The 22,166-nt window shown below is 47.7% G+C and overlaps 1 protein-coding gene across 1 annotated transcript; it reads left to right on the top strand.

Annotated features, from left to right (window-relative positions):
- The first annotated feature begins 1,775 nt into the window (after positions 1-1,775).
- Positions 1,776-20,590, top strand: CRTAP (cartilage associated protein). Its single transcript, XM_079795626.1, has 7 exons — positions 1,776-2,313; positions 8,421-8,570; positions 11,079-11,250; positions 14,251-14,379; positions 15,952-16,097; positions 17,644-17,727; positions 19,703-20,590. Exons 1-7 carry the CDS (start codon positions 1,843-1,845, stop codon positions 19,754-19,756), a joined length of 1,206 nt encoding a protein of 401 aa, XP_079651752.1. The 5' UTR covers positions 1,776-1,842; the 3' UTR covers positions 19,757-20,590.
- Positions 20,591-22,166: the final 1,576 nt, after the last annotated feature.

The raw sequence follows: 22,166 nt of genomic DNA, 5'->3' as shown, positions 1-22,166 counted from the left end.
CACATACCCAGGTTTCAGGTTCGATCCACAGCCAGGGCGCATGAGGGAGGCAACCAATTGATGTTTCTCTCTCACATCAATGTTTCTCTCTCTCTCTCCCTCCCTTCCACTCTCTAAAATCAATAAAACAAGCAAACAAACAAAAACAACAACAACCCCGTTTATGGACAGGCTATTTCTGCTTTCTGCTATTAAGAAAAGTGCTGCTATACACCAAAAACGTTTACTAATTACAAAAATAATGAAGTGGCGAAAGCATGACCTTACCAAAGTAGTCAACATTAACCTCACTGCGAAGAGGCGGATACTGTGTTTCTCCCATGTGACACCAGCGAGAGATGCAATAATGCTCCTGTGGTTTTCTGGCCAAACGAACTTATCTGAATCTAATCCTGAGGAAACATCAGAGAAACCCCAAATGAGGGAACTTTTTAAAGATAACGGCCCTTATTCTTTTTTAAAATAGACTATTGTAAGAGAAGTTTTATTGGCAGCAAAATTGAGCAGAGCCCAGCTGGTGTGGCTCAGTGATTGACTTCCTATGAACTAGGAGATCATGGTTCAATTCCGGGTCAGGTTGCAGGCTTGACTCTCATCACTGATGTTTCTTTTTCTCCCTTCCTCTCTGAAATCAATAAAAACATATATATTTTTTAAATATATGTTTTCATTGATTTTTTACAGAGAGGAAGGGAGAGGGACAGAGAGTCAGAAACATCGATGAGAGAGAAACATCAATCAGCTGCCTCTTGCACACCCTCTACTGGGGATGTGCCCGCAACCAAGGTACATGCCCTTGACCGGAATCGAACCCGGGACCCCTCAGTCCGCAGGCCAACGCTCTATCCACTGAGCCAAACCGGCTAGGGCAATAAAAACATATTTTTAAAAAAATTGAGCAGAGATTTCTGGTATGCCCCCTGCCACCACATACACACAGCTTTCCCCACTATCAGAATCCCATACCCAATGGTACATGTTACAACTGATTAACCTACACTGACACATCCTAATCACCCAAAGTTCACAGTTTACATTAGGGTTCGCTCTTGATGTTGTCCATTCTATGGGTTTTGACAAATGTATAATAAGATTTATCCGCCATTATAGGATCGTACAGAATAGTTTCACCTCCCTAAAAATCCTCTGGGTTCTGCCTAGTCATCTGGGTGAAATGGGTGAAGGGATAACGTACAATTTGGTTAGTTACAAAATAGTCCTAGGGATCTCAGCACAGGGAATATAGTCAATGATGTAGAAATAACTAAGTATGGTGCCAGGTAGGTACTGGAAATATCGCGGGGAGGGGGGGGGAGAGAGATACATTTTGTCAAGTATATGATTGTCTAACCGCTCTACTGCACACCTGAAACGAATACAACATTATATTGAATGCAAACGGTAATTGAAAAATGAAATTAAAGAGATCATTAGAATAAAATTCTAAGTCATATATATAAATGGAAACCCTCAGACTTGCTAAATCAGAAACTCTGGGGGTACAGCCCAGGCATCTGCGTTTTCACAAGTCCTCTGCGTGATTATGAAGTTTATGATCCATTAGGGCAGCGTCTGGCTGGCAGGCCGCGGTCCCCCAACCAGTGAACAGCAGAGCCCCAGCACCGGTTGGACAGTGTAGGGACCTGAAGGCAGCGGGTTCTTCCCGGGGCACCATCCCCACCCCGGCAGCTGCAGGGACCCTCGGTCCGGGCGGGGAGGGGCGGCCGGACGGGGCGGGCCAGAGGCTGGCGTCCCCGCCTCCCCGGCATTCCGCCCGCTGCCTGGCGCCGTCCTCCTTCCTTCCCTGCTCGCTCCCGTCCTTCCTTCCTTCCGCCCGGCGCGATGGAGCCGGGACGCGGGGCGGCCGGGGCGCTGCTGGTGCTGCTGTGCGCGGGCTGCGCGCTGCGCTCCGGGCGCGCCCAGTACGAGCGCTACAGCTTCCGTAGCTTCCCGCGGGACGAGCTGATGCCGCTCGAGTCGGCCTACCGGCACGCCCTGGACCAGTACAGCGGCGAGCACTGGGCGGAGAGCGTGGGCTACCTGGAGATCAGCCTGCGGCTGCACCGCCTGCTGCGCGACAGCGAGGCCTTCTGCCACCGCAACTGCAGCGTGGCGCCCCAGCCCGAGCCCGCCGCCGGCCTGGCCCGCTACCCCGAGCTGCGCCTCTTCGGGGGCCTGCTGCGCCGAGCGCACTGCCTCAAGCGCTGCAAGCAGGGCCTGCCAGCCTTCCGCCAGTCGCAGCCCAGCCGCGAGGTGCTGGCCGACTTCCAGCGCCGGGAGCCCTACAAGTTTCTGCAGTTCGCCTACTTCAAGGCAAGTCCTCCCCGCGCCGGGCCCCGCCCCCGCCCCGCCCTCGGCGCAGGCCCCGCCCCCTCAGTGCCGGGCCGGGTTCCGCCGCCCTGGCTGCACCCAGCTCTCGGGCGCCCCACAGCCTTGGCAAAGGACGCCTCCACATCACGTCGCCCTGACTCATCTCAGAGATGGAAATACCTTTCCTGAAGGGTTGTTCTGAGGCAGAGAATACGTGCATAGAACATCTAGCGCAATGCACTGCCTGGTCGTTGTTACCCATTATTGGAAGACAGATTCCGCTTTTCAGTATGTGCCATTCAAGTCCCTTTCAGTAACAGAGGACCTGAGGGGCTGCCTAGTCCCTTTAAAAGAGGAGGAAACCGAGGCCAGGAAAGGGGAGAACAACACACCCCTGCCTGGAGGAGCAGAACTTAAGCACTGATTCATCAGCGTTTGGTGCTCTCTGATGTCTGTCTTCTAGATTTAAATTTAACACAGCTGTCTTTCTCCTTTTTGCGGCTGCTTTGATTCTGTCTGTGATTGCTGGCTAAAAATAGCCACAAATTGCAGTTCTCTATCCTTGGAGACCCGCAAGTTTTAAGAATGGGCTGAATTCCCTGTTACTGGATAAAGAGGCGTTAACTTTGCGGGTCTTCTCTGGGTTTTGCCAAGAGAGCCCAGATTCTGCTTTATCTATTTGGAAACGATTTTAAAAACAGTATAATTGCATTTCTTTTAATGACTGCAAAGTTAGATGCATGACATGTGCCAGACTCTGGAGTGTAGAAGTTGGTTGTTTTGTTTAACTTTGCTTTGAGTGTTTGGCCTGCAAGATCTGTTTTTCATATTTCCACCGAAACAGCCACATGAGCAATAAAATAGCACTAAACCCCAAATAAAAGGAAAGCTGGGTTTTATTATTTTTTAAATATATTTTAATTTATTTCAGAGAGGAATGGAGAGGGAGAGAGAGATAGAAACATCAGTGATGAAAGAGAATCATTGATTGTCTGCCTCCTGCACACCCCCTACTGGGGATCGAGCCCACAACCCGGGCATGTGCCCTTGACTGGCATCGAACCCTGGACCTTTCAGTCCATAGGCCGGCGCTCTATCCACTGAGCCAAACTGGCTAGGGCGAAAGCTGGGTTATTTTATGCTCAAGTATATTTTTATATAACACTAGAGGCCCGATGCACGAATTCGTGCAAGAGTAGACCTTCCTTTCCCTGGTGCCAGCACTGGCTTCCCTCCGGCACCCTGGACCCTGGACCCAGGACCCAGGCTTCCCTCGCAGCCCCAGCTTCACCCGGAAGGTCCGGTCTAATTAGCATATTGCGCTTTTATTACTATAGGTATCAGTTTTGTGACTGTCCTGGCAATAAAAAAAGTTTTAAGATGGAACCGGGGATAAGATTAATAAATTTACAGGACATTGAAAAATGAGGGCTGGTTCATTCAAGCACTGTTTTTTTAAGCTAAAAATGACTTGTTTAATTCTCTCTCTTTTTGGATAGCTTTTGGCAAATGCAGTCAGAACCAAAATTGAATCACATAATCAAAAGGGGAAACACTTCATTTTTAAGACTTGAGAATAGCAAAAGCTCTGATTTCTTTAATGAATAGATGAAATTGCATCAAGTGATGTAGGGAGGAAGGGAAGAGCATTTTACTCAATGGGACCCTAAGGCCTGGGTTTTCTCCTTCATCTTGGCATCCTCAAAGGTCAGGAAGTTCATAGCTCCTCTTCAAAACCCTTTAATATTCTCGTAACACTCACTTAAAAGTCAGTAAAATACCATCATAGTATTTTGAGATCTCTTATAGAGCAGAAAAACATTAAGAATTTTATTAATAAATATGAAGAATCTTCATTGCTTCGACTGAAAATCACAGATTTTAGGCGGTGATATTGTATGGTGTGTTTTTTTCTTTTTTTTTTTTCTTAATGATGTTTATATTTTCAAGTTTTGTTTCTGGGTAGAGAGAAAACGACGGTTGACAGGCACCTACATTCTACCAGACACCTAAAGGCTAGAGACAGGATTTGGGTGGATGCTTCTGTGCCAGTCTGATTGGTCCCTGTTTCAGTGATTAAGGACGCATGTCTGATCTGAACACACGGGGAGGGATGGTGAGTGCAGACTGTCAGAGAGAGGTGAGGAGGCGTGGATGTGTGATCTGTAGAGAAGGTGCCACCCTCCAGGCGTGTAGCCCTCAAGTCCTCAAGCCCTCTATGGATTTCATGTCGCCAGCCTCCCTCAGGTTTATATCACTCGCTGCGGGCTCTCTCTGTGGCCACCCTCTCCTTGAAATGCTCGTCTTCCGGCGTGGCTCAGTGGTTGAGCGTCAACCTATGAACCAGGAGGTCATGGTTCCATTCCCAGTCAGGGCACGTGCCCAGGTTGCAGGCTGGATCCCTAATAGGGGACATGCAGGAGGCAGCTGATTGATGATTCTCTATCATCATTGATGTTTCTCTCTCTCTCTCTCTCTCTCTGTCTCTCTCTCTCTCTCTCTCCATCTCTGAAAGCCATAAATATATATATATATATATATATTTTTAAATATATTTTATTGATTTTTTACAGAGAGGAAGGGAGAGGGACAGAGAGCTAGAAACATCGATGAGAGAGAAACATCGATCAGCTGCCTCCTGCACACCCCCCACCGGGGATGTGCCCGCAACCAACGTACACGCCCTTGACCGGAATCGAACCTGGGACCCTTTAGTCCGCAGACCGACGCTCTGTCCACTGAGCCAAACCGGTTTCGGCCATAAAAATATTTTTTTAAAAAATGCTTATCTTCCCCACAGGCCAAGGAAAAAGTGGGCTGCAGTGCTTTGTCAAATCCTTAATGACTCTGAACTCTGAGCAGAGAGAGCTGGCCACCTCGCAGGCACCACCCTTTCCCAAACTCGGAAGGCCTGCCACCACACCGACTTAGGAGTGGCTCGTTAGGCAGGTGGGGGGGCGGGGGTCCTCTCATGCAGGAGGTGGCTGTCTCTCTCTTAGGAACCCATGGCAGGGAGCTCCCACCCACCTTCTCCAAGACGCGGCCTCTGTCCCAGCCGGCAGAGCTGAGTTAAAGTGAGTAAGCACCCTGTGCTCTTCAGAAGGGGGTTCCGTTTTGTGAACTCAGGTCCCAAGTGAGAGGCCTTAAAAAGGCCCCTCTCCGCCCCTCTTTCTAGGTGCTCTCCTGAGAATGCGAGCCTCATTCCACTGACTCATCTGCTTTTGTCAGATGAGTCATTTTTGCATTCCGACCAGAAATTACCTCCCCGTGAAGCAGTAAAACTCAGAGTCAGGTGGCCACTGCCTAACCGTGGAGAAGAGAAAGGGAAAAAGAGAAGAAACTGGGAATTGGTTTTATGACAATATTATGTAGTCATAATGTCAAGTCCAGTCACTGACCCTGTGTCCTGCCTTGTCCCAGGAGGTGTGCCAGGCACGAGGTGAAAGGGCTGCATTCAGGCCTCCTCCTCCCCTCCACTGCCAGGCTGGCCTCTTTCCGGCCAGGACTGTAAAACTCCGCAGAACGCTTTCCAGCGCAGTCCCACCACCGGCCACTGACTGGCGTCCTCAAAACACCCCCACCCACCCCTTCGCTACTACAGCCACCAACGTTGTTTCTGAACAACTTGGCTCCAATTCTGGGGGAATTTCGTACGGATATGTGCTACCCTTTGATTCTCAGGAATCCAAGTGTTCCAAATAACCCTTTATTTTCTCTCTCCAACCCCAGTTCCCTAATCCCTGCCTCTGAGTGGCCCTTCAGATTGGCTGAGGACTCTCTGGGCACATGTACGGGTGCCTCCCCTGCGCCCACCATGATTGTGCCATGATTCCAGGGGAGGCCAGAGCCAGGACATCAATCTGGGGGGGCTCTCTGGTTGTTGGTCACGTGTCCACACAGGGAGGAGTCCATATCGCTATCTTCCTGCCGTCTTGAGCACCCTGCCCCCCAACACATCATTCCTCCCTGAAGACTTCTGCCCACAAGGGTGCCACGCTGCAGCCCCAGGCCACAGACCTTGCTTCCGCAGATGCCAAGGGGGAACTTTTTTCCTAGTCTAGGGGACTCTCTCTTTGTCCTTCTTCTTCTTTCAGGCCAGCCAGCTTCTGCCCACAGCTCCCTCTCCAACTCCCTTCATTCCTCACACTTGCCAAGTTCTCTCACGGGCATAAGGAATTTGTCAGATGAGTCATTTTTGCATTCTGACCAGAAATTACCTCCCGCGAAGCAGTAAAACTCAGAATCAGGTGGCCACTGCTTAACCGTGGAGAAGAGAAAGGGAAAAAGAGAAGAAACTGGGGATTGATTTTTATGGCAATATTATGTAGTCATAATGTCAAGTCCAATCACGAACCCTGTGCCCTGCCTTGTCCCAGGAGGTGTGCCAGGCACGAGGAATGCAGACAGGAATGACACTGCTGGGTCCTAGCAGGATCCTAGTGTGGAGGGGGAGATGGACACACCAGCTGAGCCCACAGAGAGGTGGGAAAGGCGGGAAGACAGAACACAGGCTACATAATAGGCTCTTAATCGAGGTTGCTGGGAGATAAGGAGAACTTACTTAAATGTACGGTACATGAAGACAGGGACTCACCTCCCTACCCCTATTTTTTCCCTTGTTACTTTCTAGAACATTGCCTAGCATGTAGGAGGCTCTCAGAAAATACTTGCTGAGTGAAGGGACGAGTAAGTGAGCAGGTGGTGACAGTCATTGAGAATGGTGAAGTCCAGCCGAGGTGGCTCGGTGGTTGAGTGTTGACCCATGAGCCAGGAGGTCACAGTTCAATTCCTGGTCAGGGCACATGCCTGGGTTTCAGGCTCAATCCCCAGTGGGGGACGCGTAGGAGGCAGCCGATCAATGATACTCTCTCATCATTGATGTTTCTATCCCTCTCTCCATTCCTCTCTGAGGAATAATCAATAAACATTATTTAAAAGAGAGAGAGAAAAAATGGTAAAGCAGAAGGTTCTGTGAGAGACTCAGGAAAATACTGATGTGTCAGAGACTGGCCGGAAAGATGTGGTGTAGTCATTTGGGTGATTGGAGGGACATTTGTTAATAAGGCAATTACTTACAGAGGCTGGTAACCGTGGAGTGTGACCATTCCTAGGCCAAAGAGGCAAAGGAAAGAACCTGGAAGGAGAGAGTATGTATATATGGAAAGGGTCACCTTGAGAGGAGCTATGACCTTCAGTTAAGGGATAACAGCAGCCCGAGGTGACTAGGCAGGGAGGGAACCAGGAGACTAAATAACCCAACCTCACTCTTCCCTTTCTTTAGTCTTCTATTGGGGTTCCTCATTGATGAATCCCACTGGAATCTAGAGGGCAAAGGAGTCTATTTTTGTTTATTATTATCATTATTATTTAAAATATATTTTATTGTTTTTTTATAGAGAGAAAGGGAGAGGGATAGAGAGTTAGAGACATCAATGAGAGAGAAACATCCATCAGCTGCCTCCTGCACACCCCCTACTGGGGATGTGTCCATGACCAAGGTACATGCCCTTGACCAGAATCAATCCTGGGACCTTTCAGTCTGCAGGCCGACGCTCTATCCACTGAGCCAAACCGGTCAGGGCTGTTTTTTATTATTTAAATATATATATATATATATATATATATATTATTGATTTCAGAGAGGAAGGGAGAGGGAGAGAGAGATCGAAACATCAAAGATGAAAGAGAGTCATTGATCGGCTGCCTCCTGCACGCCCCACACTGGGGATCGAGGCTGTAACCTGGGCAAGTGCCCTGACCAGGAATCGAGCAGCGACCTCCTGGTTCATAGGAAGACACTCAACCACTGAGCCACGCCGGCCAGGCAGGAGTCTATTGTTATGGTCCATAAAGGCCAGCCTTTTGGGGTATGGAGCAGGATGGAGACAGGGGAGAGTAGATTGTGAAACAGAGGCCATCTAGTCACCTTCAGGGAATAAACACTCACCCAGAGTAGCTGGACCAAGTCTTAATGGGCCATGGAAGTCTCTGAACCCTAAGCTGGGAACATTGTGTAGAAACACTAAGTAGCTGAAGATCCAACAGACCTTCTAGTTTTGCAAAAGTCATTGCTCACCATCCACTGAGTGGCTTTCTTCTTTCTACTTTAGGCAAATAATCTTCCAAAAGCTATAGCAGCTGCCCACACCTTTCTACTGAAGCATCCTGATGATGAAATGATGAAGAAAAACATGGCTTATTACAAGAGCTTGCCTGATGCCGAGGACTACATCAAAGACTTGGAAACCAAGTCATACGAGGTATATTTGGAGTTTTACACACTGGTCAGTCTCAATGTGAATTGTTGAAGAAGTGTATCTCATTGAACAAGTGTAGACATCTAAGGACTTCTGGTTACTTTTGATCACGTTTGATGAATGTCATGACAATAGAAATGATTGATTTTTTAAGTACAAATCTGATCCATTTATGAATGAGATTTTATTTATTTATTTTTTTAAAATATATTTTATTGATTTTTTACAGAGAGGAAAGGAGAGGGATAGAGAGTTAGAAACATCGATGAGAGAGAAACATCGATCAGCTGCCTCCTGCACACCCCCCACTGGGGATGTGCCCGCAACCAAGGTACATGCCCTTGACCGGAATCGAACCCGGGACCTTTCAGTCCGCAGGCCGATGCTCTATCCACCGAGCCAAACCGGTTAGGGCACGAATGAGATTTTACATTCCATGATGCTTTTAACACCACCTTTCCTTTCAATGCTACATTTTAGAAATATGGTCAGTTGATTATTCAGTTTTAAGATGGTAAAATAAAGACAAGTCTTGGAAATCATCCAAAAAATGACCAAGAACACAAGAAACAGAAACATAAGTTTCCATTTCTGATGAAACTGGGAGACATATTTTTAAACACAAATTCCCTCTCCCTCTCCCTCTCCCTCTCCCTCTCCCTCTCCCTCTCCCTCTCCCTCTCCCTCTCCCTCTCCCTCTCCCTCTCCCTCTCCCTCTCCCTCTCCCTCTCCCTCTCCCTCTCCCTCTCCCTCCATATATACCTACTAGAGGCCCAATGCACAAAATTCGTGCAAGAGTAGGCCTTCCTTCCCCCAGCTGCCGGCACCGGCTTCCCTCTGGCACCCGGGACCTGGGCTTCCCTCTTAGCCCCGGCTTTGGCTTCATCCAGGAGGACGTCTGGTCTAATTAGCATATTACGCTTTTATTATTATAGATTAAAGTGGAAAGGGAATAGAGAGGCTAGGAGGACAGACTTGACAGGTGAGAAGCTACTTAGATCTATGCATCTGCAAAGAGGAATGCTGATGAGAATTAATGAGGACAGTGAGACGAGGAAGACCCTGGGCCTGTTGGACTCAGGCACTGGGGACATGAATACCAATGGAAGGTAGGGCAGGATTGAAAACACAGGGATATGTTGAAAGTATCTCGGGGGAGCCAGGGGAGCCCAAGGTCTGACTACAGGGTTGCCCACAGTGTGACCAGCCGGCCAGCTCACTTTTTCAGTAGTGGTGACCCTCACACGTAGTGTGTGAAGTCTCTTTCCTGGGGTCCCCTTAGTTTTCCAGGAGAGAATGCCCCTCCAGGTTAGCAGGTCTGTGCGTGTATCCGAGATCGGTATTTATTTCCTGTGAGACCACGCTGCCTCCTCAGCCCTCGTCATTTCTCTTTTACCCGATCTGGTCAACAATGAGCAGAAATTCCATGAAGTTTCTCCTGTCTGGCACAGGCTGCCCTCCCCAGTAACGGGTGCTGGTGCATGGCCTCCCTGTTTGTTACTGCATTGTTAGGGGACGGGTGTTCGACTCCTGCTCTCAAGCTTATATCTTTTCCTGGATTCAATTTTTTTAAAAAAATATATTTTATTGATTTTTTACAGAGAGGAAGGGAGAGGGATAGAGAGTTAGAAACATCGATGAGAGGAAACATCGATCAGCTGCCTCCTGCACACCTCCTACTGGGGATGTGCCCGCAACCAAGGCACATGCCCTTGACCGGAATCAAACCTGGGACCCTTGAGTCCACAGGCTGACGCTCTATCCACTGAGCCAAACCGGTCAGGGCATGGATTCAATTTTTAAGATCAGCTTTATTGAGGTATAATGTATCTAAGTTTTAATTACAGATTCTAAATGTACAGTTCAATGAGTTTGGACAAATATATGCAGTCCTGTAACTCCCACCATAATCATGACACAGACTATTTTCATCTCCCCTAACATGTTCTCTCATGTTCCCTTTGCCCCAAACCCTGACCCCCCCTGGGGACTGCTGCTCTGATTTCTTTCACTATAGTTTCCTCTTTATCCTTGACTCGAACTTGATTTTATTATTAAGCACCTGCTACCTTTTGAATTAAATGAAATAAGAAGCGTGCCATTGGCCCAGCCAGTATGGCTCAGTGGTTGAGCGTCGATCCATGAACCAGGAGGTCAGGGTTTGATGCCTGGTCAGGGCACATGTCCAGGTTGTGGGCTCAGACCTCAGTAAGGGGACATGCAGGAGGCAGCTGATCAGTGACTCTCTCTCATTGATGGTTGTTGGTTTTTTTTCCTCTCCCTCTCCCTCCCTCTCAATAAAAATATACTTTTAAAAAAAGGACGCGTACCATTGTACGCAGGGTAGAAAAAGCTAGACAGAAATAAGTCATTAACTGGCTTCCTATTTATTGACGGCTCAGTGTGGTGTCTTCAGAAGGAATGAGAATAGAGCTCTGTGGTGGTCTGATCCCTCTGGGAGGACAGGGCCCTTCAGATTGGGGGTTTCACCAGCTTCTCCTTGCTTTCCAGAGCCTGTTCATTCGAGCCGTGCGGGCGTACAACGGAGAGAACTGGAGGACGTCCATCACCGACATGGAGCTGGCCCTTCCCGACTTCTTCAAAGCCTTTTACGAGTGTCTCGCCGCCTGCGAGGGCGCCAGGGAGATCAAGGACTTCAAGGATTTCTACCTTTCCATAGCAGGTTGGTGGGGCTTGAATCCTGGATGTGAATGGGGCGGCTGCCCGTGGCCTCTGAGAAACTTCGGAGTGTGGCCGACACCTCCACAGATCAGACTTGGCAGGGCTTCTGGAGAAACAGTGCGTCTAACCGTTCGAGCACAGACCTGCAGAGGAGGTCGACCGCATCAGCCCTGCCCCGTGACAGAGTCCCCACAGGCTCCTGGGAAAATAAAAACGGGCCCAGGAGTACCTCGTGCCTCACGTTCCTGAGATCACTCTCATAGTGGGAATTCTTCAGCACAAACAAAGGCAGAATGAAGAGTATAATGAGCCTCTTAAGTAGTGGTCACTAAGATAACTTTTGGAAAGAAATGGTCTGATTATAAAACAGTGCATGTTCATTAATAGGAAGCTTAGAAAACACAGGAGAGAACGAAGAAAGAAAATTGACATCACGCAGGGTTGGCTCAGATTTCCCGAGGGTTTCTCTTGAACCTCTAGTGGGCAGCATCGCTCCAGAAAATGGGAAGTGGCCATAAAAAGGTTTCCCGAGTTGGTTTTGGGAACACTGAGCCTAGGACGGCACCTCATAGAAAGGGTGCCCTAGTCAAATAAGTCTGGGACAGAGCTGAGCACTGTCTGCCCCTTGGAGAGTCTCTGTGCACTTTATTAGTTAAAGGCTGTAGAAATCTTGTGGTTTGGCAATTATTGAATCTAGGGTTTTTTTTAATCATCCCCCCCCCCCCTCAGGCTCTTTTTCCACTGAGTACCTTTTCTCTTTTCTTTCTTTTAAAATATATTTTTATTGATTTCAGAGAGGAAGAGAGAGATAGAAACATCCATGATGAGAGAGAATCATGGTGGATCGACTGCCTCCTGCAAGTCCCCCACTAGGGATCGAGCCCACAACCCAGGCACGTGCCCTTGACCGGAATCGAACCGTGACCTCCTGGTTCATAGGTCGACGCTCAACCACTGAGCCACGCCAGCCGGGCAGGTTCTTTTCAGCTTCCAGTGTCTCCACAATATAATTACTATTTTTCCTTTTGAGATTAATAAGTAATTTGTGGAGAGGTACAACTTGCTCTCTATCAAACTCTGTGTCTCCCCCACCACCCCACTCCTCTGATTTAGCATCTGTTGAGGATTCTTGCCTGAATCATTGTTTTTCTATAAAGGTTCTGTATATACAAATCTATTTCCTTCCTATTTTTTTGGCTGCTTCTTTCCTATAGAATAGGTACCATATTTTATACACTGTTCTGTTCTTAGTTTTTTCCACTTGACAATGTATCCTAACGAGTATACAGAGATTGTGTCATTCTTTTTTACTGCTGCCGAATACTTCATTGGCGTGGGGAGGGGGGCGATATACTACAGTTTATTCAATTATCTGATGGACATTTGGGTTTTGCTATTACATATAATACTGCAGTGGGACATTTTAGACTTTTTATTCTAATTATGGAGGTGTCAACTTAAGTGGGATTGATTGCTAAAAGAGTAAACGTTTCCATAAATTATTTAGTATTTTGTTACCATTTTGTACACCTACCAGCAATATAAGAGAGTGCCTTTCCAACAAGATGTGTGCCGTTTTTCTGGAGTCTTTGCCTGAGGTTGCATGAAGGGAGAAAAGGTAGGGGGCTAAGTATTACTTAGAGATTTTGGGGAACCAGGCCCAGAAATAGCATTTATTAGTTGTTGCTATTCACATATCATTGGCACAGCTAGTCCTATAGCCCCAATTCAACTGCAAGGGAGTCTGGGAAATGTAGTCTTTGATATCTTTCTATGTTATTATATTTAGGTCCTCCTAATCTCTTTTAAAGTCTATATAGATTTATATGTACCATAATTTATTTATTTTTATTTTATTTTTTTTTAAATATATATTTTATTGATTTTTTACAGAGAGAAAGGGAGAGGGATAGAGAGCCAGAAACATCGATGAGAGAGAAACATCGATCAGCTGCCTCCTGCACACCCCCTGCTGGGGATGTGCCCGCAACCAAGGTACATGCCCTTGACTGAAATCGAACCCAGGACCCTTGAGTCCATAAGCCGATGCTCTATCCACTGAGCCAAACCAGCCAGGGCTATTTTTATTTTTTAAAATATATTTTTATTGACTTTTTTTTAGAGAGGAAGGGAGAGGGATAGAGAGATAGAAACATCAATGATGAGAGAGAATCATTGATCAGCTGCCTCTTGCATGCCCCCTACAGGGGATCAAGCCCGAAACCCAGGCATATGCCCTTGGCCGGAATCAAACCTGGGACGCTTCAGTCCGCAGGCCGACACTCTATCCACTAAGCCAAACCGGCTAGGGCTGTACCATAATTTATTGATCACCATCCTGTTGATTGACATTTAGGTTATTTCCATGTTTGTTTGCTGTTTTGAACAATGCTTATGTGTGGCTCTGTCTAAAGAAAATTTCCCGGAACTAGACCATTGGGTCAGAGGAAATGTGCATTTTAACCTTTGATAAGTTTTGCCAAATTGCTCTCTGAAAAGTTTGTTCCTGTTTTGCTTCTACCAACAGAATATGAGAGTGTAAGTCTCACCATCCTCTCCCTAACACTGGGTGCCATCATATTTTTAAATTTTTTTCCAATATAACAGTTTAAATGATCTTAGGTGGGGCTATATTTCTTAATTATGAGATTTAGCATCTTTTCACAATGTTTATTATTTATCATTTCTTCTCTCTTCACATCTTTTTGCATTGGTTATTTGTCTTTTTCTTGTTAATATTTGAGAAACTTGACATGTTAAAGGTTTGAGTCCTTTATCATAAGTGTTGCAAATATGTTACCTTCCTCATTTATCATTTTTACCTTTATCGGTTGGGAGGTGGGGCAGAAGGACCATTAAGAAAGTAATGAAAAAAGAAAGAAAGAAAGAAAGAAAGAAAGAAAGAAAGAAAGAAAGAAAGAAAGAAAGAAAGAAAGAAAGAAAGAAAGAAAGAAAGGAAGAAAGAAAGAAAGAAAGAAAGAACGTTTGTCTATTCTTTCAGATCATTACGTAGAAGTTCTGGAATGCAAACTCCAGTGCGAAGAGAACCTCACCCCAGTTATAGGAGGCTACCCCGTGGACAAGTTTGTGGCTACCATGTATCATTACCTGCAGTTTGCTTATTATAAGTGTAAGTCATCCTCTTCTATGGAGATCTTGCGCAAGGGACCTAGTCCTTCTAAGACTCAGCTTTCCCTTCTGTACAAGAGAGGTCATGACCCTTACCTGTGGTTTTGGGAGACTCCATCGAGGTCCCATCATCAGTCCCATAATGCATGCTTCGCACAGAAAGGCAGCATGCGTGGTGACTCCGCCCACAGACCCTGGAACCAGGCTGCCTGCGTTCAGATTCCAGCTTTGTCACTCACTCGCTTCTCTGTGTCTCCGTTTCCTCATCGGCAAAGTAGACGTAATAGCCCTAACCTCATACGATTGTGGTGAGGATCAAGTCAGTTGCTAGACATGGAACGCTGAGGGTATTCACACACCGGCACAGAGCAAACTCTTTATAAATGTGTTTGTCCTTTTTGCCGTTAACTCCCCTCCCTCCCCGTCATGGGCCTTACTTTTCTGACTGTTACAGTTTCCTTCCAGTTGGTCCTCCCTTCGCCTGAAATTTACCAGTCAGAACATTTCCAGTGGACATAATTTTACCTGCCGCACTCATTTCTTGAGTGCTGGTGTTGTTACTTACACTTGACCCCTTTCTGGGCCTTGTGAAGAAGTGGCTCATAAAAGCCTGGTTTTAAAGTTGTCGTTACCAGAAACAGCCACTAGGCGGCACGATTTATTCATACCCAGAGCTTTAGCAAAGGTACTGGTAGTGTTCCTGGGTTGTAAATTGGGCGGAATGTGCCTTCTTCCTTGTCCCCAGCCCCAAGACAAATCCCAACCTCTCCTAAACTCCTGTGCTAATGAAAGTGCTGTCGAAGGTGGGGCAACTCTAAGGCTGGAGGGAACCTTGCTTCCAGGAGATGAAAAGACCAGGTGACTTTTTTTTTAATATATATATTTTAATTGGTTTTAGAGAAGAAGGGAGAGGGAGAGAGAGATAGAAACGTCAATGATGAGAGAGCTTCATTGATCAGCTCCCTCTTGCCATGTGCCCTGCCTGGGAATCAAACCATGACCTCCTGGTTCATAGGTCGACGCTTATCCACTGAACCACACTGGCCGGGCCCAGGTGACTTTTCAAATCTCTTCCAGCCTGGAGAGTCCACCATCCATTTGGCTTTTCTAGGTTTGGTTTAGCTATCGGAGGGCCCACCTGAACCTGGAGGTTGTGGTTTCATCCAAATGGGACCCAGGCCCTTGAGGACCCCAATGGGGAGGCTCATTTGCTAAGCACATCCTCCCTCACTCGCCTCAGCCCCACAACCTTCTAGGCCTTGGGCCCCAGGCTTCTCTGGTTCCAGGGATGTGAGACCAGCTCAGATGAGAGCCTGAGGTAGAAGACAGTAGGCATTTCTGCAAAGGTTCCTGCCTAACAAAGAACGTCCAGGTTTCAAAACTCCAGGCTGCCACGGAGACCCGGTCTGTGACCTGCCCAGCCAGGGGTGATTCTGGTTGGTTGCAGGCTTTCGGAAGGAGGGGCTGCCGGAAGGGGCTCATGCACCACCTTTCCCTTTAGGAAGCTGCACTTGAAGGAAGGGTGGCAGGTGAGAGCAATTGAAGTCCTGTTCCTCTTTCTCCCTAACCCCAGTGAGTGACCTGAAGAACGCAGCGCCCTGCGCGGTCAGCTACCTGCTCTTTGACCCCAATGACAAGGTCATGCAGCAGAACCTGGTGTATTACCAGTACCACAGGGACAAGTGGGGCCTGTCGGATGAGCATTTCCAGCCCAGACCAGTAAGTGCCAATGCACCGGGCATCACATTCCTTTTCTCCTTTATCTATCTATCTATCTATCTATCTATCTATCTATCATTGTTAATCCTCACCCAAGGATATTTTTTCCATTGATTTTTAGAGAGAGAAACATCCATGCAAGAGAGACACATCAGTTGGTTGCCTCCCTGCAGGCTCAATGACCAGGGCTAGGGATCGAACCTGCAACCCAGGTACGTGCCCTTGCCTGGCAATTGAACTCGAGACCCTTCGGTGCGCAGGCCGGTGCTCTAACCACTGAGCAACCAGTCAGGGCCTTTCCTCCTCTTTAGTCTCAGGAGACTGCTTTGCACCTGAAGCGAAGGGGTTATTTGGAAACGAAAGGAAACTCGTTTTATTTTCTGTGTTTTGCTCTCTAACGTTTTTCTGCTGTATTCTGATTTTTAAACCAGTAAAAAGTCTACAGATTTTAAGCCATTACAGAAACATTTTACTCAGAATGTAAAAGTATTCCTTCGTCACTCCATACTTCCTCTTTACCCCCTGCCTTATAGCTGCACATTTAGTCATCTCTACAGCCCGCATTTATTTATTTTTACAGAAACAGGCTCACACTTCACATACTGTTTTGCAGCTTGCTTTGTCTTCCTAAAAATTCATGAACATTTTCCATGTCACACCTATACACCTGCTTTGTTATTATTTTTAACAGTTTCATGGTAGGCTCATTTACTAATGGACCATCATTTAATCCCCATGCTGGACAAACTCAGCCTCAAATTGTGTTAGGGAACTCCAGGGATTATATATTATATTCAAAAGGCCTTTTCTAAGTGATCTTTGTTCTTAACTTGTACTTCCATTGGGATTTATGTATGCGGTTCTGGTTTGCCATTCATACATCTTCCTTCACACACACACACGCACACACACGCGCACACACACACACACACACACTCATTTTCCTTCACTCCTACACACATACCTACAATCTCTCTTTCTCTCTCTCTCTCACACACATACACACACACAGTCCTATATCTTCCTTCACACCTACACACATACTCACACAATCATTCAAGGGAGGTTGGCTGCTGTTTTTTTGTTTGTTTTTTAAAATACATCTTTATTGATTTCAGAGAGGAAGGAAGAGGGAAAGAGAGATAGAAACGTCAATGATGAGAGAGAATCATTGATTGGCTGCCTCCTGCATGCCCCCCATTGGGGATAAAGCCCGCAACCCAGGCATGTGTCCCTGGCTGGAATCGAACCTGAGACCCTTCAGTCCACAGGCTGAGGCTCTATCCACTGAGCCAAACCAGCTAGGGCTTATTATTATTTTTTTTAAATGAGATATAATTTAAATACAGTAAAATTCACCCTTGGAAGGGGCACAAGTCCTGGTTTTAGTATATTCACAGAGTTGTGCAACCATGGCCTCGCTACCTCATTTTAAGTATTTCCATCACCCCCAGAAGAAACCCCATGCATGCCCTGTTCCTCCCACTCCCAGTCCTGATATTAAACGGTGGGTCCCGCAAACTGTTCCCTGTCTGTGTCTGAACAGGAAGCAGTTCAGTTCTTTAACGTGACGACGCTCCAGAAAGAGCTGTATGACTTTGCTCAGGAAAATATCGTGGATGATGATGAGGTAAGTTTTCATGTTTAGCACACGTCTGGCTAAGAGAAAATATTACTCACATCTTTGCTAAAATCACTGGAAGGCGAGTCATCCCTGAAATAAGAAACAGAAGGGGGCCTGAGACACGGGTGTCCGTGGGCGTTTTAATGGGAGTCAGCGCTGCCCTGGGCAGAGCGGCTTTCTAGGAACCCAGGCTGCAGCACGCTGGGTGCTCCAGGACCCACCACGGGAGCCTCCAACCATCTTTTTGTTCTTTTTTTTTTTTTTTTCCTTTTAAGGGGAAATTGATGAGCCTTTCTTCTTCTTTTATTGTTTTTCCTTTCTTTTTTTTAATTTGTTGATTTGAGAGAGAGAGAAACATTGACTTTTTGTTGTTCCACTTACTGATGCGTTCATGTGTTGATTCTTTATTTTTTTTTAAAGAATAAACATTCTTTTTTAAAAAATACGTTTTTATTGATTTCAGAGAGGAAGGAAGAGGGAGAGAGAGATAGAAACATCAATGATGAGAGAGAATCATTGATTGGCTGCCTCCTGCACGCCCCCCACTGGGGATCGAGTCTGCAACCCAGGCATGTGCCCTGACCGGAATTGAACCTGGGACCTTTCGGTCCACAGGCCGATGCTCTATCCATTGAGCCAAACCAGCTAGGGCAAGAATAAACATTCTTTTTAAATATTTTTATTATTTTTATTTTGATAGTGGGAGTGAGGGAAGGAGTGGGGGGTATGGGGAAGAGAGAGAGGAGAAACATTGATGTGAGAGAAACACATCATCTGGTTGCCTCCTGACCGGGTCTGGGGATTGAACCTGCAACCAAGGTACGTGCCCTTGACCGGGAACAAACTCACGAACCTTCAGTCCGAGGGTCGAGGCTCTAATAATCACTGAGCCAAAACCAGCCAGGGCCATGGGTTGATCCTTGTATGTACCCTGACAGGGGATCAAAACCACAACCTTGGTGTATCAGGATGAATCCACTGAGCTAGCTACCTGGCCAGGGCAAATTTTGTTATTCTTGATGCTAATTGAATGGCGTTGCTTTCTTATTTTTATTTTTCCATTATTTATTGCTAGTGTATAGAGAGACAGTTGATTGGTAATATTGATATTGTCATCCTGCAGGTCACTCTAGCTTTCTGAGGTTGTTTCCTCACTTGTGACATGAGCGAGCTTCCCTGAATCTTCGTGATAAAAATACCCAACCAAGTAGGACTAGAAGGGGGACTTCCTCCACTGACAAAGGGCACGACAAAAACAAAACAAAAAAACCCCACAGCTAACAACATACTAAATGCTGAACCAATACTTTTCTTCCAAGATTGGGAGCAAGACAGGTGTCCACTCTCTCCATTTCTATTTGACATTGTGGTGGAGGCTTTAGCCAGGGCAGTTAGCGAAGAAAAATAAGTAAAAGGCATCCAGATGGAAGAAGAAGTAAAACTACCACTGTGTTCCTAGGAAACGGGATCTCGTCGCGCCCTTGGCAGGTTGAGGCAGCCCCCCTTCTATTCCTACTTCGCTGGATGCTTTTGTCATGAAGATTCAGTAAAGCCCTCTCATGTCACCGATAAAGAAACGTTAAGAAAAGTAACCCAGGTCTTGGCCCCCAAAAGCCCATGGTCTGGTGAGCAAGGCAGACAAGGAACGGATCGGAAGTGTTCGTAGGTAGCAGCTAACGGGAGAGGGAGAGGAGTGGGGAGGAGGCACAGAAGGGGGCACCGAGCAGGGTCTTTTGGAGGGTGGCTGGACTGCCCACCTCGCACAGGGCATCTGTGGGGGCACTTGACTCCACGTTCACATGGAGTGGGAGCCAGGTCCCCTCCCAGGGAGAAGCCAGGTCCCCTGGGCCCGAGGGCAGGGGCGAAGGGCTGCTATGGCCTCAGCAGGCGGCTGGCAACGGCCTCTTGGGAACGGTCTCTGCTCCCCGCACCTTAAAGCCAGGCAGCCCACTCAGCGGAGGCGTCCTGTTGTCTCTTGCAGGGAGAGGTGGTGGAATACGTGGATGACCTCTTGGACCTGGAGGAGACCAGCTAGTCCACAGGAGACACGGACACTTCCCTTCGATGTCCAGGAAACACAGATTCTTTGTCTTCCTTTTCCCAACTGCCCACGTGGTTGATACCTCAAAGCCTTCTCTTTGCTCTGTGAAGTGAAAGGGAAGCTCCGCCTCTCACTACATATAACAAGGGGTGAGCCTGCCTTCCCCGGGACCACACCTGCCCCCCCCCCCATCTTCACACCGGCTTCCCCTGTGTTCACACCGGCTTCCCCTGTGTTCACACCTGCCTTCCCTGTGTTTGCACCATCTTCACACCTGTCTTCCCCATAGTCACACCCGCCTTCTTCATATTCATTCCTATCTTTCTCACCAGTCTTTCCAATTCCCCCCCACCAGAAAAAACCAATACTATATTTTAAATAAGAAAAATACTCCTAAAATATGATAATTGTGAAAACCTACTTTGACCTTCCTGCTCTTCCAGATTTTAGTCTTTTTTTTTTATTTTCTTTTATCCCCATGAGCAATGAGAATCCCACCAGGAGGACTAAGAAGGAGCTACCTTTGAGGTCGGAGAAAAACAGGAGAGTGTGGGGTTCTGGAATCTGAGCTTTTTACATTCAACCTTCTTCCCTCCTCCGATAAGCCACTTAGTCTGGTTGGGACACGCCGGGGATGGAGGCAGGAGACAGGACTTTCCCCACAACGGCCTGGGAAGGAATGAAGGGGCATTGAGTTTGGGGGCTTCGGTGTACGGATGATTGGCTGGTGGTGGAAAACACATTTTTGCTTTTGCAGCTTCCTTTCCCCCATCTCACTAGTCCAGCCTCTGGGAACGGGATGTCCCCTATTTCTCCTGCGGTACTGTCCGTCCCCGTTTCCCCTCTCCCGAGAGCACTTCCTTTTTTACCTACATGAAGTCCTCATGTCAAGATCTAGGCTACTGCCGAAACCGGTTTGGCTCAGTGGATAGAGCGTCGGCCTGCGGACTCAAGGGTCCCGGGTTCGATTCCGGTCAAGGGCATGTACCTTGGTCACGGGCACATCCCCAGTGGGGGGTGTGCAGGAGGCAGCTGATGGATGTTTCTCTCTCATCGATGTTTCTAGCTCTCTATCCCTCTCTCTTCCTCTCTGTAAAAAGTCAATAAAATATATTTAAAAAAAAAAAAAAAAAAAAAAAGATCTAGGCTACTCACCTCAGGACAGCAACCTGCTCCTGTGGCCGTGGCTGGATTTGCCCACATCAGCAGGGTCTGTACTCCCAGGGGGCAGCGTGGCCAAAGGAGTCCGTGTTCTTGGCATCACTGACGGCTGCACCCCCGCTCATGGGATGCGGGGTTCTCCTTTCTCCCCTTGTCCCACCCTCGGCTCCACCAGAGAGACTTCCCTTGGAAGTCCGTGGGGGAGAGGTCATAGGACAGGACTCCGAAGTAGAGGGGGACCCAGGGAGTGGACGCCCAGCCCCAGGGTTCCTGAGTCATGGGGCGGGGGTGCACCCAGCAGCTGTTCAACTCCCCCGGGGCTCCTGGCTGCCGTGGACCTTCCCAGTGTGTGAGGAGATGCACAGGGACCACCACAGGGCCAGGGCTGGGCTGGGGGTCTGCCTCACTCCACCTCTGTGGCCTGCAGAGCTTCCGTCGGGCCCTCTGCCTTTGCATCTGAGTCTGGGCTGAGCTCTTTGTGGGTGATGTTTTTCCGCACAGGGTTGGGTGGCGGTGGTGGTGGTGGTGTCCTCATTCCCTCTCTGAACTTGGCCTCTTTTCACTGGGGATTGAAAATCACCCCCACCCCCATCCTAGCAATGTCCCCTGAGGAAGAAACGCAGGGATAGTAGGATCAACATCGTCAGCACCTCGGTTGGATTGAAGGCTGTAGAACCGAATTATTAAACTGTTTAACTTCAAGGGAAACAACACCAATCTTTAAAAACAAAAAGGTGAGCTGATTTCTCCAAGCCTACCATAAAACCCCAGTGTGCGGGCTGCACTCCATGACCTCCACCCAGCGCCTCCCTGAACGGGTTTCTTATGTGAGCCCCTAGAAGATTCCTGGATTGAACCTCAAGGGTTCAGCATCGGTCTGCTCTGTCTTTTGAAAACAAAAAACAAAAAACGAACACATTTGTGAGCTGTGTGAGTTTCCAGACTTGCCCACGATACCTCACTTGCCCTCTGACCCACCAACGGTTCTCTGTGTGGTGTCCTCAAGCTGGTCCACCCAGGGAGGCCGCCCACCCCAGGGGCTCGGGGGGACGGGGGGAGGATCTGTCCAGCCCCATCACTGGTCTGGTAACCCGGGCAGGGTACCCATTGGGCGGGTCTGAGGCGACCCGCTGTGGCCCCTGTTCACGTTCAGACATTGGCAGTGAGTGGCTGAGGGTTTGTGTGTGTGTGCACATAGGTTTAAAAAAGGGACTAATTGTCTGAAATGTCTCCTATATCAACA

The sequence above is a fragment of the Cnephaeus nilssonii genome, assembly GCF_951640355.1.
Source record: "Cnephaeus nilssonii genome assembly, chromosome: 17".
NCBI lineage: Eukaryota > Metazoa > Chordata > Mammalia > Chiroptera > Vespertilionidae > Cnephaeus > Cnephaeus nilssonii.
Note: the sequence above shows the minus strand (reverse complement) of the source record. Positions and strands in the feature narration are given on the sequence as shown.

What these genes read in the sequence shown, in the direction of transcription:
- CRTAP (XM_079795626.1), top strand. Translation starts at nt 1,843, where the DNA reads ATGGAGCCGGGACGCGGGGCGGCCGGGGCGCTGCTGGTGCTGCTGTGC. An exon ending in TGCAGTTCGCCTACTTCAAG is followed by an intron (nt 2,314 to 8,420) that starts GCAAGTCCTCCC and finishes TTTCTACTTTAG; the next exon opens with GCAAATAATCTTCCAAAAGC. An exon ending in ATATCGTGGATGATGATGAG is followed by an intron (nt 17,728 to 19,702) that starts GTAAGTTTTCAT and finishes TGTCTCTTGCAG; the next exon opens with GGAGAGGTGGTGGAATACGT.